This window comes from Aspergillus ibericus (genome assembly GCF_003184845.1).
Source record: "Aspergillus ibericus CBS 121593 unplaced genomic scaffold BO80scaffold_66, whole genome shotgun sequence".
NCBI classification, from domain to species: Eukaryota; Fungi; Ascomycota; class Eurotiomycetes; order Eurotiales; family Aspergillaceae; genus Aspergillus; species Aspergillus ibericus.
Window position 1 is genome coordinate 132,021 of NW_020292164.1, and position 17,933 is coordinate 149,953.

Below are 17,933 nucleotides of genomic sequence, written 5' to 3' on the forward strand. Positions count from 1 at the left end.
CGGTGGGGGGCGGCGCGGCGGCGCTACACGCTAAGAAAAGGTTCACTCCACTACGTATCGACCTATGGCCCGCTCTTCAGCACACGGAATGTTCTTGAATCGTCTCGTCTATTATATGTGTCTTGGGGTATAGTCTATATACAACTCTAGGGTATCTTTTACAGCTTGATCTGAAAGCGTGGATGGGTCCGGATCCGCGCGCCGTAGCGCCAGAAGAACAGGGGACAGGCACACATGGCCAATGCAATGAAGGCGAGGAGGGAATTTCCCCACCCCAACCCCAACGCGTCGTACATGGAGGGCCCCGCCAAGGGCAACAGGGCGCCGAATAGGGACCGCAGCCCGGTATTGGCGGCCGTCACAGAGGCGGCATAGCGCAGGTACGAGTCCACCAGGTAGGTACTGGCGGACATGAAGACGGTCATCAGACCGATGGCGAAGACCCCCGTGCCCAGGATTGGGACGATCCAGTGGGTTTGAGCCTGCGCCGCCCACCCATACCAGAACACCCCGATGGGGATGGCCCAACAGCCGAAGATCATCGGGGGTAAGCGGGATTCCGGGGTGAAGCATCCTTTGGCCGAATGGCTCATGGCGATGCGGTTCGAAACCGCGCCGGTCACCACCAGGCCAATGAGACACCCAATGCCAAAACCGAGGTATGCGAGGCCCGCCAGGCCGGTGGAGAAGCCATAGACCTCCTCAAAGATCGACGTGATGGTTGTGAACATCAGGTATAGGTAGCCGTAGGTGATGGCGGCAAACAAGACCATGAGCAGGACAATGGGAGATTTGGCGAGGAGTTTAATCGGGCGCGCCAGGGCGGACAGGAGAACCTCGCGGGGTTGTTTGCCGTGATCGTGCACCGAACGGAGGTTGGGGTTGCCGGTCTCTTTGCGGAGGCGCGCCGCCTTGCGTTCGAGGATGACGGGGGCGTAGGTTTCACGGTACCAGATCATGCAGAGGATGGTCATGACACCGGTCTGGACCCGAGGGGGGTCAGTCAGTCTTACTCTGGCCAAAAAGGATCATTCCGGGTCAACCCTAGTAGCTAGTACTTACCGCAATCGCCAGCACCCAAAACACCCAGCGCCAGCCTTCGTCCTCGGCCAGAAAGCCTCCGGCCACGGGTCCCACCACCGGACCCAAGATCGGCCCCATGGCCCAGATGGCCATGATTCCGGCTCGCTTCTCCTTGGGCACCATATCGGCCACGGTGCCGGAGCCAATGGTCAGGGGGCAGACCCCGGCCGTGCCCGCCAGCAGCCGGAACACAATCAGTTGGGGCATGGTTTGGGCCACGGCGCAGGCAATGGTGAAGATGAGGAACAGGACGTTGCACACGTGGTAGAGGGGCACGCGCCCATAGATCTCCGACAGCGGGGCGATGAGGAACGGTCCGATGACATATCCGAGGACGTAGACCGACACGATAAAGGATGCTAACATGGTACTGCTGGAGTGGAAATCCTTCATGACCCCCTCCACCCCGGGGGCGAACATGGAGGAGGCCAGGGGCGTGATGAAGGTGTTGAATGCCATCAACACCAGCTGGCGGCCTTTCTTCCAGCGCGGCCAATTGAAGGGGCTTTCCGGGTCATCGGGGCCATCGTAGTCCACGATATTGGCGTCATGGTGGTGGTGGGAGGTTTGGTCGAGCTCCGGGGAGGCTTGCACGGTCGGCGGGATCGCGCCCTTCTCCAAGTCGGTCTGGTCCACCATCTTTTTGTCCCTGCCGCGTGGAAGGCGCCATGACGGGCAGCTTTGGGCCTTTATACCCAGCCTCGACCGAGGCTGCCCACCGTCGACGAACTTTTCATTTCGGCGCTGGGGCCGAACCACCGGCGCATGCGAAGTCCGACGGCAGCTTATCCCCGATTATCCATGGGGTTATGCTTGCATGGGGGCGAGGTTACATAACCTCCATCCCACAGCCACCCGCCACCCGCGGGTTATGCCGTCTTATGCGGTGGGGGCCCTTACCCGAACCCGAAAGCGAATGCGAAAGCGAATTTCATCCCATCCCAGTCATGCATGACCCGTGCCACTGGACAGGCGTCGACACCATTGTGCACATATCAACATCCTCACTGTGGGGAGGGGTGGAAGACGCGAAGGGTGCAATATGTCTGCATCGAGGCTGCACTCACCCTCACTCCTCCCCTTCTTCGCAGGTGGGAGGATGCGACTTGGGCAGCCTGGCCAGGGGCCATCCCAGTTGGCGGCGGGGCATGGGCGGGGCTGCCCAGGACGGTCTCCAAGGGGCCAAACTAGCCGAGCCCGTCGGACTGGGGCTCCATTCCCTCCCAGGGGGCAGCGGTATCTTGATCTTATTCTTTGCTCGGATGAACCCCCGTTGGCCTAGCATTGTTCATGGTTCTTCTCCTTGCCCACGGGTCAGATGGCTGCCAAGTGCCATGCAATGCACCGCCGTCGGCCTGGATGGGTCGCGTGGCAGGCGCCGGCTAGTCTTCCGCTGGCGGCCACGAGGGCAACTGGATGAGATTCGCTGAAATAGAGACCGTCTTCAGGCTGATCTATAGGCCTCACGGAGAATGTTGCCGCTGCGATTCAATGCGGTATCGTGGGTGTCGCCTTGAGAACCGATCGGCGACTCCTTCCACAGCATCTTGGTCTCGTCCCAAACCCACCGATCATTTACAGGCGGTGCTCCACACCCGCTGGCAAGTCAGGCTCCATCATCTCGCGCTGTAGAGCTTATCTCGTATTAACTCAACGCTGCTTGATCCGTTGTCCTCACCCCATATGACGTTGTTTGAGAATTGCTGCTCTCTCGCTCGCAGGCTTTGTAAATCACATACAGTCTGGATTCCAACATACCTGGTGGCTGCAGTTCACCTAGTAGTGCCTCCCCTGAGGGACGCCTGTACCCAAGCGTGTTGAGCCATTGGCCCCAAACAAGACGTCATTCGTAGAAGAGTGATAGATAAGCATGCCAGGTGTGCAGGCAAGAAGCAGGATGCTTAACATGGGCATGATTCATGGGTGCGGATCTAGAACGATCAGAACATTATTTGTCCATATGTAGGAACAATTCTTCACAATGGCGTTACAGGGAAAGCCTGGCAGGGGAGGGCCGTTTGATGCAGCGCGCTGAATGACACATTAGCTAGCTCGACACAGTGTGTCCATGCCAATGGTCGAATCACTAGTGCGGTCATAACCCCCGACATATAGAATCCTTGGGTATATCATCCGTATTAGACGTATCGCACATGATGCAGGCCACAACGTGCCACCCCAGGCGGGCAGACAGTCATGCTATGGCCAGGGATTACCATTTCGGCCATTGTACCTGGTAGGCCGAGAATGCGGATTGAATCCTGCAGAAATGGTACTATGCTGTTAATCCACCCCAGTCAGGATCACATGCTGACCCCTGCAAGTTAGTTCAATCCTGGACTCTGCACAAATAGATTAAATGTGAAGAGGCCTCCCGCGCATTACCACCAATCAGATCCTCTATCGGCGGAACATGTCCGGTTCACCTCATATAGCTTAATGAGGGGTAGCAAAGGCATGCGCACACCATTCGACATGAAGATTCGCGACAATGAGTTGCACGTGGAAATGGATTCTAGCAATTGGTTTCGGTGACAAGGTTCTTCTTCTCGGTGAAAGTTCGTCAGAACTCAGGCCATCAAATGAGGGGTAAACATTAATCCTTCTTGACGGGAAGTATTGCTGAGCATCATATAAAACCTCGTCTTTTCCCTGACAGCCGAGTGTAGTTGTTTCGCAGTAGTATTGTTCACACTGCTTCACTCCGCGTATATCATCTCTGGAAAGCCTGTCTTCGCCATGCGCGCACTTTCAAGTCTCGTTCTGACAGCGGCCATGGCACTCCCTACGGTACTGGGGTCCGTTGAGCCCGCACATGTCCTCCATCCTGTCCGGATGCGCAGAGATACCGGCTCGGATGGCGTTCAGCCATCGTACAACATATCGCTGTACTACCAGGCCGGGAGCCAATCTTCAGCGGCGGCCCACGTGGATGCGCAAATGAAACTCCCCACCGTCGTCTTGGACAACATCAATTCAATCTCCACGGTGGACTGCTCTACAGATACCGTGGAGATTACCTACGACAGTGCCGTGGACTATGAGACGAGCATCTCCGAGTGGTCGTCTGCCGACCTGATCATTCTCACCAACCACGAGGGAAACTGCGACACGGAGAATGCACACGGAGTGTATGTAGTCAGCTCTTTGGCATACGACAATGACACCCAGACCATTACTGCGCAAGCCGCAGAGAGCTCTCTCCGAGAGCAAGCTGCGTTTCTTTCCGTGACCTTCAACTCGACGGCCGTAGCCTCAAGGAAGCGTGACTTGACCATTACGCTCTCCGATGAGTGGTCCGGAGATCTGATCAACACCGACGACCTCGCGATTGATGTCCAGGAGGTCGATCTGAGTACGACCGTGGACCTGAGTGGAGGCGTGGACTTTGATGTTTCCAACCTGACCGCGACGACATTATACCTGGAGTTGGATATCGCGCTCGTGGCCGATGTGAGCGTCAGTGCCCAAGCCGAGGCTTCTTACTCCACCAATGTCCTGAGTTACACCTTTGATGCCTTGTCCGTTTCCGCCTTTGAGATCGCCGGCATCCTCAGCATTGGTCCCTCGCTCACATTCGGAGTCGGGGTGGAGTTCGCTATCACCGGCGAGGCCAATGTGACCGCTGATGTGTCCGCCCAAATCGCCGATGGAAGATTGTACCTGGACCTCCTGGACAGCAGCACCTCCAGTTCCTCGGGATGGGCCCCTACATACAATGCATCTGCCACATTGTCCGCTGAGGTTGATGCCGAGCTCAATCCATTTGCGGACGTGGAGCTCTCCATCGGCATTGACGTCCTCGACGGGCTACTGGATGTATCAGCTGGCATCGAAGCGAGGGCAGAGATCGTGAACGAATTTTCCGTGGAAGGCTCAGTCGCGCTCAGCACCGACAATGGCGTGACAGTGGAGAATGGGAGTGGTTCGTGCGAGAATGGGTACTGGTTTACCAGTGACTTCACCTTTGGCGTTGACGTGTTCGTGACTGATCTGTATTCGGAGACGCTGTACAATGTGACCCTTCCCATCTATGATACGGAGTGCATTGCCTTCTAAATAGCCTGCGTGGACTCGAAGTTGACATGGTGGTCAAGATACCCAACGTGGATTGACCAAGAACATTTGGTTTCTTAGTGTGTTGAACTCTCGCCTGTTGATTTTGACACTTATTCATGTCTTTGCTGTGGCATTTTTAGACTCATGCTCGTCCACGTCTCCAGTTCGCTAGACTTAGAGGTTAGTGAACGACCGATCCACAATTCATCTCCCACTCGACATGGTGGACCAAGCATCGCATTTTCGGTCACTCACTAAAAGTCAGTAGGAACCAAAAGGGGCTACACGGCGAACACCCTGGGTAGGCCCAAGAGTATGCTGGTCAAGGACCAGAACATCGAAATTGGGCCCAGAAAAGCTTCAGTAATAGCCAAGATCCTTGTCCAAAGCGACATCCCGCGATCTCCTGCCCTGGGACCTTACATTCAATACGCCTCCATGTCAAGGGTCAGCCCATGGTTTGTGAGGAATAGCCAAGTATCAACTCGACCCAGCGGAACGAGGCTTGGATAGGGCAGCAACCCTGGAGTGGATTTACCCGTCGGTGCAACCCATGGGTGGGGATCTCGCGATAACACGAACCCAGGCCCGCCCAAAGCTAAACCGGCAGCGCGCCCGGCGACTCGCCCAGATTAGGCACCCGAGCGCGAAGCAGGCAGCACCCTGGCAAATCCGGAACAAGCCGCCAAAGTCTCTTCGATTTAGCTTCCTGGACTAGCCAGATAGGACCCTGAAAGCGAGGGCGCTAAATAGTTACCCCCCCGGCATCTGGCCGTCGGAGGGCTCTGCCCAGCTACGTGCCAGGGGACGCGGATGCACCTCCCTTTTTATCCGATGGTCTTCATCAGATTGAAGCAAGCCAGGAGAAGGGGTTTAAAACCCAGTCATAGAGGCAGACACGACTCGGCGTGGTGTTCCTCCGATGGGCTTGATCTTGGACCCTGTCCCTAAGCCAAGACAACCCGAGCATCTTAGCCCCGACGCTAAGTCCACGGCGCAGACCCTTTTCACGAGGCCCTGCCAATCATTACGCTAAGAGGAAATGGTGGAGATGCAGTAATTTCCACGGGGCTCGTCGGAGTCATGAGGTTCTATGATCCAGGATTTATAGAAGTACCTCATGGGCGCCACCATTCTTCCGGCTGGCGTCCCCCCTCCAAGTTTGCACATTCCCACCCCGGGCAACCCTTTCAGGATGGCCCTCTCACGCTCCTTTTGGCCGCTTCTCTCGCTTTGGTTTCTCTCCCAACTGTCTTCCTTCGTTTCTGCTGCGCCGTGGCTTGTCACTGCGGACTACCAAGAGGTTGTCCGTACGCGCTCCTACTACTACGAGACCATCACCACCACCCTCATTCAGCAAATCACCCCCACCGCCACGTCCATCCCCGAGGCTATCTCGACGGCGACCTCCACTGGGACCTCTAATGACTACTATTACTACTATGATGACTCGAAGGATGTCACCATCGTTCAGCAGCTGTACCCTACGGGTGTTGGATCGGTGGTGGACGAATATGACGACTATGGCTACTCCGACGATGACGACGATGCCTACCACAGCACCATCTTTGCGGTCAATATAACCTACAGCGCGCCGACTGGGTGCTCCTCGCAATGGACCCAGACCACCGCAGCGGAGATCATTCCCCCTACCGCCGTGCAAGCCCTCCTCCCCCGCACGGCGGTGACAACTTCTTTCTCCGTCGACTCCAGCCGGCCCTTCCAGCCCACGACCTACACCATCGACATCGTCTACGTCGACCCCACCCAGGTCCCCAGCAGCTCGCTTGACTCATTGAGTATATACAACCGGCCTACTTCGTTGTACACCGGTGCCGGCTGCTCTTACACCAGCACCGATGGCAGCAGCCACTACGGAGATTACGGCGACTCTGGCTACGGGGCGTCTGGCAGCTCGGGTAGCTCTGGTAGTTACGGCAACTACTGGGGTTATGGCTATGGGGGCTATGATGGCGAGAAGAGTTGGTTCCTCGATAGTTACCCGATGGGAATCTCCCCTTTGGCGCTCACCCTCATTCTCAGCATTGGCTGGATTGGCCTGTTCCTGATCCTCGGCTTTGTGGAGGCCTGGATCCGGTTTCGCCGCCTCATGCTGGGCTGGCAAACCCGCCGGGGGCTGCCGGTCTGTTGGTCGCTGACCATTCTCCCCATCACCCTGCTGCTGCTGTGCTTCTTCCGGAAAGGCTACCGGGCACGCTCGCAGGCTGACGGGGAGGTCCTGCGGAAACGGTGGAATGCGATGAGCCTCGGGACCAAGCTGCGGCTCTTCTTTGTCTGGGGATTCCGATTCAAGTACCCGCCGATGCTGGGGCCCGCCCCTGCCCGCATCAAGACGAGCAAACAACCGGAGAAGCACCCGGGTCCTCGACTCCTGGCACCCAGTCCGGCACCCAGTGTGGCGCCCCAGTCCCGCCAGGGGTCATCGGCCGAACCCGTCGCTGTGCCCGAGCCCGTTGCCGCGGCTGAACCGGAGATGGCGACGGTGTCTCCCGCGACGGTGCCCCTAACGGCGGGGCATTCGCCCCCCGTCGCGGAGGCCACCGAGGCCGCGGCACCAACAGCGACTGGAGCTCTCCCGGCCCCTCCGCATGATGAAGAGATTGGTCAAGCAAAGTAAACGGCCGTGAAGGAGTGCTTGGTCGCATGCACAGCCCCCTCCTGAGGTGGTTGCGTGCGTCCTGGGGACGTCACGACATACCATGGCGTCTGTCCTTTATATAATACTGAGCAACCCTAATGAGTATTTCTGCCTCGCTCGCTGACGCGAAGCAAGTATGGCAGGAGTAGTATTGCTTAATGCCTTAATGGATCACCCCGTTAAGGGAACAGCGAGAATCGAAAATGCAGTCGATTAACCTGATAGTATCGCAGACATTCTCAGTGATAGGTGTAGCAACTGTCCTCCCAGCGGAAGTTGAGAAAATAGAACACCCGAACTCAACCCCCTTCAGTCTCGTCACATATGGGGAATACGGCACTCCAAGATTCTCTCCGTTCTGCTGACAACCCCGACCAGTGCGGCTTTCTAATCTCTCCTTGATGGCCGTTGATTTGTCGGCCGAACCGACGGCGCCAGCTAGCGCGGTCCAGGGCCGAGAGGACCAACAGAAAAGGGGGACCGCTGCTTGTTGGGAGTGATTCCTGCGGCAGTCCGGAGTAGCCTGCACCAAACTTCTCCTGTTCCCTGCCTGCAATGGGGGAACGAGCGCCAAGACGCCGGCGGGCATCCAACAAGCGCTCCAAGACGGGGTGTCGGACATGTCGGTAAGTCGGGACTACAGGCTCGCCCCCCGGGGAAGAAAGTCGGATGCAGCGCGGACTCATCGACCCCCGCCCAGGATTCGCCGGATCAAATGCGACGAGACGCCCGGCCGATGCTTCAACTGCCAGACGTCCGGGTGGCCGTGTGAAGGGGTCGAGCTCCATCCGCTCCCGGGGAAACACACAGGGGCCCCGGATCCTCGCTTGTCGCCGTCGGTCGCCGTCGAGTTTCAATGGACCATGACCTCGGACGAGAAGCGATGTCTGTCCTTCTTCCGACAGGTCCTCCTGTCGGATTGTATCAGGACCGGGTCCGACCCGACCCTGTGGGAGCAGGTCATCTTCCCGCTGAGCGCCCGGGAGCCCGCCGTCTACCACGCCGTCCTGGCCTTCAGCGCCGTCAACCACCACATTCACGAAGCAGGCCGACTGGCCATTCCAGGTCAGACCCTGCGTGGACCATGGCATGGCTTTGCCCTAATTCACTCCAGTCGAGCCTATCGTCTGCTTCAGCAGCGCACCGGGTCGCAGGACCCGCAGCTGCCGCCCGTGCTTCTGGTGTGTTGCCTGCTGTTCATCCTGCGCGAGCTGGCCTGTGCCCGCTACGATGATGCCAACGTCCACCTGCAGAGTGGACTCCGCATCCTCCATGAGCTACGGCGCGGCGACGGCAGCCCTAGCGAGATGGACCCGAAGCAATACCCAATTCCGCCCGGGCTCCTCGAAGCCTTTCTGTACCTCGACGCCCACTCCGCCTTCCACGGGGTTCAGCAGCCCTTCCTTCCCCTAGACCAACACTTTCACTACCACGCATCCTTCGAAGCCCGCTTATCATCCTCCACGCCTTTCCACTCCGTCCGTCAGGCCCGGCAGACCCTCCACTCCCTCGTCCCCACCGTCTTTCTCCTCCTCGAGCACTGCTGGAGCCTCGCGGACGTCGACCGGCTGTCCGAGTACCCCGTGCTCCAGCCCCAACAATACCGGCTTCTGTCCTGTCTGAATCGGTTTGGCGTGCACTGGACGATGTTCCTCCAGAAGGCCTCTCCGGGGGTGCAAGACCACTGTTCCTCCACCATGGTCCAACTAAGCCACCGCACCTTCACCCTCGCCATCAAAACCTGTCTCCACCCGCCCTGTCATCCTGACCTGCAGCCACTCCATTCTGAATACAAGGCCCTGCTATCTGAGTCTCTGCACGCGTTGGCGACCCTGGACTCCGTTGATGAGAAAACGGGTCGTCCTCACTGTGTCGCGCGCTTCACCCCCGATGGCACTCTCTGCGCCGCGCTGTCCTTCCTGGCCCTACGATGTCCCGACTACGCCATCCGGGCCCGGGCGATCCAGGCGCTCCGGGCTGCCCCGCGGGGTGAGGGGTATTATAATGGCGTGCTCGTGGCCGAATTTGCGACCAGTGGGTTGAAGTTGGAGCTGGGCGTCGGAACCGGTGGATCGGGGTCAATTAAGCAACACCCGCAACCGGGACCGGGGTTTCAGCCGATGTCTATGAGGAAAGGTTCCACGGATAGCAAAGAGGTTGCGGAGTTACTTGACCTGGAGCAGGATGATCGGTTGCTGGGGTCCATTGCCTCCCTGCGAGGGGCCTCGGAGTGGCTGGCGGGGAAGCCGGGCGGGGTGGTCAAGACGGACTGTTCGGAGATTCAGGGCCGGTCGGTCTGGTATTTGGACTGCGTGTGACGGGGGTGTATCCGAGGCAGGATCCTGCAGGGCTTTCTTTTGCTGTCCCTCTTCCACAATCTAGGGCATTGAAGCCCCTCTCCCCTCGGTGAAAGCTTCCCAACTTTTGCCTGAGCCTATCACATTAGAACACGAGACCTTTATCCTGACTACTCTTTCCGCTGTAATTATAATAAATTGCCGATCTTTACTTTCAGAACTCCGACTTCTTGGCGGGCGTGTAACGGTGCATGCTAAGATATTGAGAGCAGTACCCCCTTAATGTCAGGGGGGTTGAATATCTTTTCGAAGTGAAGGGGCATTCCTAGATATTCTGGGGGTTGAAATGTTTGATCACTCCTTCCTAGGCAAACATACAAAGCAGAAGGCTACCGATCACAGTCCTGCAAACAACCATGTAGCGAGCGATAACTTCAAGACGTCCAGTCGCTGGCAAACCCTTCCATCATAGTCCCTTACAAATCGCAGCTAATCCCCGAAGGCACGTTCAGGCAGTCATCACTGACCTTGCCCCCGGTAACACTGACGGTGGTCCAGGTCCAGTCCGAACAGCTGCCATCCCCGCAGGCAATATAGATCTCCGTGCAGTCATCATCCTCACAGGTTCCGCTAATATTCTCGAGGACAAAATCAGTGATGGGAACCCCGGTGGTGGGAGTCTTGGAAGTATCGTCATAGTTCTGCTCGATGATGATGCCGTAGTCGGTGGCATCGGAGAAGGCAATTTCATGATAGGTGACTTCGCTGACCGAGCCGGTGTCGCCGTAGATGGTCTTGATGCGGATCGCTAGGGGATTCATCAATCAAGGGCAACGGAGGACTGCCGGGGAAGCTTCCATACCTTGCTGAGACTTGAGCACGTTCACATCATAGAAGGTCACGTTCTTGACCGTGTTATCATCGCGTCCTCCGACCGAGCCAATCGACAGGCCGTGGCCACCGGAACAGACACTGGCACTGAAGTAGATGTTCTGTTCCATGATCAGTGATGGATGTCCATCATGAAATCTATGTGTGACGTACCTCTCCGGAGTTGATGGCAACGCAGTCATCCTGATTGTAGATCTCGGCCCCGGTGATGGTGATATAGGTACTTTCACCGATATCGAAACCGTCGGTATTGGCAGCCAGGTCATCGGTGTCCCCATCCGTGTTGTCCACCGTGATATCGGTCATGGTGAGATCGGTGGATCCGTCAATACTGAAGACCTGAACGGGCGAGTTCTCGACATAGATGCTCTTGATCGTCGAGGAGGTCAAGTCGTGGGCATAGAAGAACTTGGGCTTTGTTTTCCCACCATTGCCGCCCTCGCCGTCCCACCAGCGGCTGCCATCGCCATTCAGCACCGCACCGCTCTCGCCTTCCACCGTAATATCGGTTCCCGACACCGAGACGAGGGGGCCCTCCCATTCCTCGTAGCCAAAGGTGGTTTCTCCTTGGAAGATAACCTCCCCAGCCGGTCAGTGAAAGCTCACGATCCCAGAGATGAATAGGAATGGGGATGGCTCTGCCCGGGGAAACATACATGGGTACCATCATTCAGGTCCGTGAGATCCAAGGTGGTGCCGGATGGGACGGCCACATCGGAAAGGTAAATCGTGGAGCAAGAGGTCTTCGACTTGCTCGCTTTGGAGGCTCCCTCGGAGCCTGAAAAGGTGCAGCTGGTCGCTCTTTTCTCGATGAGACTGGCATCGGGCGCTTCCGTCACCAAGGGAGGAGACGGTTCGGCGGGCCGAGCCTGGACAGCCACCGCTGCCAACAGACCGCAAGCCAAGACGAATTGACGGACCATTTTCTAGATGGAAGACACAAGGTCAAAATGATGGGATCTTGGAAACGAAATCAAGGACTCTGGCTGTTGGGTAGAGTCTGAAGGGCCAGCGAGTGGTGCCAATTTTATAGTCTTATCTCGGACCATACGGCACAGCAGCCAGGGGCCCTGCCAATCTCGCTTGGAGGATGTGAAGCGGCCGCGGGGGGTTTGGTGCCGGAGCTAGGCCCGTGGTGAGAAGATCGAACTGTTCCTGGTGCCGGAAATCAGGTACAAGTTTCGCCGGCCGTACAGGAAGCGATTCCTGCCAGGGGGATGCCAGTCGGGTGTTTTCTGCAGCCATTTGTGGAGATTCTCGGGGGGTCAATGCACAGATGTTCCGAGCGAGCCACTTCAGATAGAATTTAGAGTAACCGACGGCAAGACTGTCAAAGCATGCCAAGTCCTATAGCTCCGGCTGGGCCATTCCGCCAATGGTGCTTGACTCTGTGTGGGCTTTGCTCCGCGGACCTTTGTTTGGTTGTGAAGGATTGTTTCAGGGAGAGAAGCTTCGGGGACTGACGGACGGCCCAGAAAGTGGGCTCGTAACGAGTCTCTGCAGGCACGAATCAAGTTGTTCCCCAAACACACGGACGGGGGATACACGTCACCTCGGATTAGACCACTCAGTTGGGTCTAGTGGTTGTGACGGCGCACTTCATGTAGACTGATCAACACACTGGACACCGTTGCCGTTATACATAGTAGTTTCCCCTTTATGATACCTACTGACGTCTGTATAGAGAATACCGCCCAATAATGATACGCGATGGCAACATGCCGTGCAAGAAAGATCTCACATAGGAGCCCATTAGGGGCTGGGTCCAAATACCGGGTTGCCATTCGCGTCTCGGATATAGTCATTTCATTCCCAGCGGTATGACTACACCCAGTCGATCGTAAGCCCAGTAAATCCCTCGAATCGGAGGAGTTCAGTCGTTGACGTACAGTACATAGTATGACCTTTTAACAAATAGCCAATGGCTAGGTAGGACCTGCCATAACACGAACATCAAGCTAAGGAGAAGTGAAGAGCGGGCTGAGGTCAAGCTCCACTCACCCAAAAGTCAATAGAAGATTTCAACTCTACTAGACTACATATAGTTCATTTGTGACGGTCTGTTAGCAATGGCATGATGTATACAGAGTAGTATCAACACGGTATGTATGTGTCGAAAGTTGCGTTTGATGATTTTAATTGACGATGTCTGATCCATTCACACTCAAGCTAGCAAGCTCCAATTGTGTTCCGTAGTCAAGGTAGTACGAGAGACTAACAGCGCATCATCCACCAGTGACTGGAAGCAGTGCTAGACAAATGGAGGAGACTTGCCACAATTGCGCTCATATTTTTCGAAGCGCGCTAGCGCTGAGAAACACTAGGTCAGCTCCTGGGTAAGGGAAGTTCATAGCTCTAAGGCTTCTCATTAGTCCATGAGACGTACTAATCTAGTCTTCTAATTAGCTCTCCCCATTACCGGTAACGTGATTTAATAAATATTACTTTTTCTCACTACTTCATCCCTTCTAGGGAAGGGGGATCTAGGAAAAAGGATTAGCTAAAACCCCTCCAGAATGTATATCCAAACCTACTTCGTATGGTCTGAACCAGATCCCTACATAGATTAAGGCCATAGATCCGAATCAAGTACATAACAGAAAAGGGGATTTGGTGGTAGGAGGTTATATTATAGTTATAGACTATTATATAGAGTTTTTCTGAATTATATATTATTTATAACTGTGACGGCAGCCTCGTTCAGGATCATGTGACCACATTTGCTTTGTTATCGTTATCTTCAAGCGAGCGCCCATAACACTTCCTGTTTTCCTTTTTCCCCCCTTACGCTTTAAGTTCTAGAGTAGTTAGCACCAATACGACCTCATTTTGTTGTGTTGAACGGCCGTCTCACTAGCTATCTAATTGTCAAGGTGCAGGCAGGCAGGGGTTGTAGGATAGTAGGTTCTGGCGGGCGAGCAGGGTTCGAATGATGATAACAACTGGGATTCTAACTAGATGCTGAGCCGGCTACTGGTCAAGCTATATACAGGTGGATAGACAAGACGTAGCCCGAGGCTACGGATGAGGTCCAGGGAACAGATGGCTTTTGACTGTATCTAGGGATCACGTGCTGGGCGGTAAGACTCGGCAGTATTTTTCTCTTTCCAGCTTAGGAGGTTGCACTGTGACACTAACCTACTGGGGTTGGAGGATCGCATATGCGGCGGAATTAGGGTATGGATAGTTTATATAGAAGAAAAGTCTTGGTATAGAATATAGCAAAATTAATTTTTAAAGTATAGTATTTTTATAAACTATAAATTATAGAAATTTAAAAGTTTAATAGTAAATAACTTTACTATTTAACTATAAGTTTCTAAAATTTGAATTTAATAATTACTCTCTATGTTATAAACAGATTAGTTAAAATTAATAATTCTTATTACGATTTTATTAGGGTTCAATGGGATTTTATTAGGATATAATATATTTTATTATATTATTAATTATTATTTAATTTCTATCTTTTAGATTAGATCTATGTATATATTTTAAAATTTATATAATATTTTTTTAATTATCTATTACATTATATTATTTTATTTATAAAGAAATAACTATTTAAAATTATTTTTTATTTATAGATAATAATATATCACTAGTATCAGTATAATATATAATTTATAAAAATAGAAATTTATTTAAAATACTAATATCAGCTGGATTATTAGACTGTAAAATAAATAATATAAATAATTTATTAATAATTTAATCTAGTATTAAATTATTAAGATATATAGATTTTTTAGATATTAGATAAATTTTTTCTAATTATTTCCTGCTATTTTAATAGAATATTATATTAGTATAATTTTTTTATCTACTAGTATGTAGTATTTAATATAAAATTTATATAAAAATATTAGTAGCTTACCTATTAATAATTCTAATATATAAATTTAAAGTAAGTTATAGTATCTCTAGAAATTATACTAGATAATAATATTTAAAAAAAATTTAAATAAATTTTTTATTAAAAACTCTTCTCTACCTATATAAAATTATATTATATTTATATTTAATTTTTTAATAGCTAGTAATTCTCTGTATTAATATCCAGCTAAATATAATAAATTATTAATATTATTATCTAGATTTAAAAGGAATTAGAATATAAATAAATCTAAATATTAATTTAATATAAATTAATTATTAATACTTATCTTTAGCTATATATAATATAGTGGATAGTATATTTATAAAATATCTATTTTTATAATATTTTATATAATATAATATTTTTAGATTTTACTAATATAATATAAAATCTTTAATAAACTATCTTATGGAATGTGGATGTCTTTAATAATAAAATATTTTTATTATAATTATAATAGCGCGTCTGGTACCCATCTACTAAGATTAATAATTTTATAAAAAAAATTATTTAGATATTCTAATAAATAGTTAATTAAATTATATAGAAGAGCCAGTAGATAATATAATACTATAATATAATAATTTAAATAAAAATAATTTATATATAATAAATAAAATTACCGTACCAACTACTGCTGGAATATATAAATAAAAATAATATTATAAAATATATATATTTTTAATAATAGGTTCTAATTTTTTTTATTTAGATATAAATATTTTATAATTAAATAAATTTATTTTATAATTTTATACTACAGTAGTACTAAAAATAATATATACTTTAATAAATAATATAGATAGATAATATAAAAAAAATTATTAATAATAAATAGCGCCTGTGGCTGATAATATAATAAAAATAAATATATTTAGAATTTTATATAAAGTTATTTAACTAATATTAGTAAAGCTATAAATATAAAAATATATTAATATATATTATAATTATTTTAAACTACAGTAAAAATAAATAATATATATATAATAATTATCTCCTAATTTTATCTAGTGTAATTAAGATCGTATAATTTTTTATAATATAAAAAATATTCTAATTAGATTAGATTACGTTTTAAATTATTATTTTATAATAGAAATATTAAATAAATATTTTATAAATATTTACTAGTGTTAATAATACACTAAAAAATTTAAATTAAATATATATAAATATATTTACTTCTTATAGTTCTAGCCTGTTTTTTTATTAATAATAATTTATATAATAGGTTTACTAGTTTTTGCTACTTACTAATAATTATAATTCTATTAATTATAAGTAAAATCTAGACTGTTTAAAAATAGTCTTACTACTAGAACTATTTAATAAAAATTTTATATTATTTATTTATTTTATTTATAATATTTTTATTTATAATCTACTAGTATTTTTACTATATATAAATAGTTACTATATATTTTAAGAAAATTTTAAATAAATAATCTAAAGTTTTATAGTACAGGGTATATATAGACTAATATAAATTTTTTTTAACTAGTATATATATAGATTAAAAGTTTATTATAATAGTATAGTATCAGGGTATATAACTTAAATTAAAATTAATAAAATTTTATATAAAAATATTTAATTTATTATAAATAAATTCCAGAGATTTATATACAGGCTAATAGAAATAATAAAAAATATTTTATACTATTTACTTTATATAGAAAATCTATCTATAATCTTGTAGTAGAAACTATATAATAATATAATATAAAATATATTAGATTAAAGTTTTTTATAGGATTCACGTATATTATAGCTAATAGAAAAAAAATAATAATTAATTAACTAGATATAGAATAATCTATATTTCTAGTATAAATTTATCTAGATAAATTATTTTTATTTTATTAAAATTTATATATACCTCCAGCGGATGGTCTAGTTTAAAAAAAACTTATAATATTTATATATATTATAACTAACTAGTTTATTTAAATTTTTAAATTATTAAATCTGTAACATATTAACACAGATTAAAATTAATAATATAATATATATATTAAAAATAAGATAGTAATATTAGTAAGTATATATTATAAAAAATTTTATATAAATAATAATATTAAAATCATCTATTAATACTTGTTATAGAAGATTAAAAAATTATTAATTTATTATTTTTAATTTATTTTTTTATTTATATAATAATTTAAGATTGCTGGAATCTTGCTATAAAATAAATAATTATATATAAATAAAATTTTCTAATTTATTATTTTATATTTTTAAAAATTAGATTTTAATATTAATTATAAATAATTATTTAATTAATTCCAGCAGATTCTAAAACAGGAAATCTAGATATAATTTAATTATTAAAATATTATAATTCTAGCATACTAGAACCTAACTATGGAAATTAATTATTAATTTTTATAATTTAATAGCTAATTCTAGTATAACTAGTAAGAAAAATAAGAGATAGAACTAACTAATATTAATATTAATAATAAAAATTATATAAATATTATTTAATAGATAGATTATATTATAAATCTTTAGATAGTTTATATATTATATATAACAGGACTAGTATATAAATAATAAATTATAAAAATAATAAAAATAATAATATATTAATAAATACTATTCTAGGTAAGTAGTACGGACTGATATTATTTTTTAAAATTTATATTAATATAAATCTCTGAATTCTCCTTAATACTAGATAAGTATAAATAAATATTATAAAAAAAATAATTAAAATATATTAAATATAGTAGTAGCACTGACTGTAATAAATAGATATAATATAAATAATATAAAAAATAATAAAATAATAAATTTTTAATTATAAGAAATATAAGATACAATATTATAGGTAATCTAGAATAATAAGAGTCTTATAATAGTAATAATATCTATAAATAATAATAAAAATATGTTTTTTATACTACTAATATAGCTTAAACTTAATAAAATAATTATTATAGTAGTACTACTACTATTACTCTAGTAAGATCTTTAATAGTATTAGGGCTTATTAGGGTTTAGGGTTTAGGGTTTAGGGTTTAGGGTTTTTAGGGTTTATTAGGGTTTAGGGTTT

The 17,933-nt window shown here is 47.0% G+C and overlaps 6 protein-coding genes across 6 annotated transcripts; 4 read left to right on the top strand and 2 right to left on the bottom strand.

Moving 5' to 3' along the window:
• Positions 1-89: 89 nt before the first annotated feature.
• BO80DRAFT_429597 (MFS transporter) lies at positions 90-1,896 on the bottom strand. The gene is made up of 2 exons (XM_025720507.1): positions 1,063-1,896; positions 90-983 (listed from the first exon to the last, which is right to left on the bottom strand). Exons 1-2 carry the CDS (start codon positions 1,720-1,722, stop codon positions 159-161), a joined length of 1,485 nt encoding a protein of 494 aa, XP_025570198.1. The 5' UTR covers positions 1,723-1,896; the 3' UTR covers positions 90-158.
• BO80DRAFT_247954 (uncharacterized protein) lies at positions 1,552-2,861 on the top strand. The gene has a single exon (XM_025714614.1). It carries the CDS (start codon positions 1,752-1,754, stop codon positions 2,511-2,513), a length of 762 nt encoding a protein of 253 aa, XP_025570199.1. The 5' UTR covers positions 1,552-1,751; the 3' UTR covers positions 2,514-2,861.
• A 961-nt stretch (positions 2,862-3,822) lies between these two features.
• On the top strand, positions 3,823-5,142 carry BO80DRAFT_505902 (uncharacterized protein; the record flags this gene model as incomplete). The annotated part of the gene is made up of 1 exon (XM_025724516.1): positions 3,823-5,142. One exon carries the CDS (start codon positions 3,823-3,825, stop codon positions 5,140-5,142), a length of 1,320 nt encoding a protein of 439 aa, XP_025570200.1.
• A 1,195-nt stretch (positions 5,143-6,337) lies between these two features.
• Positions 6,338-7,780, top strand: BO80DRAFT_367890 (uncharacterized protein; the record flags this gene model as incomplete). The annotated part of the gene is made up of 2 exons (XM_025716308.1): positions 6,338-7,660; positions 7,709-7,780. The coding sequence occupies 2 exons, from the start codon at positions 6,338-6,340 to the stop codon at positions 7,778-7,780; spliced, it is 1,395 nt and encodes a 464-aa protein (XP_025570201.1).
• A 588-nt stretch (positions 7,781-8,368) lies between these two features.
• On the top strand, positions 8,369-9,852 carry BO80DRAFT_313464 (Zn(II)2Cys6 transcription factor; the record flags this gene model as incomplete). The annotated part of the gene is made up of 2 exons (XM_025715052.1): positions 8,369-8,427; positions 8,502-9,852. Coding segments are annotated over 2 exons (1,410 nt in total), but the record flags the coding sequence as incomplete, so codon positions are not given.
• A 460-nt stretch (positions 9,853-10,312) lies between these two features.
• On the bottom strand, positions 10,313-11,912 carry BO80DRAFT_505905 (glycoside hydrolase family 28 protein; the record flags this gene model as incomplete). Its single annotated transcript, XM_025724517.1, has 5 exons — positions 10,313-10,352; positions 10,579-10,906; positions 10,961-11,090; positions 11,143-11,568; positions 11,646-11,912. The coding sequence occupies 5 exons, from the start codon at positions 11,910-11,912 to the stop codon at positions 10,313-10,315; spliced, it is 1,191 nt and encodes a 396-aa protein (XP_025570203.1).
• Between the last annotated feature and the right edge of the window lie 6,021 nt (positions 11,913-17,933).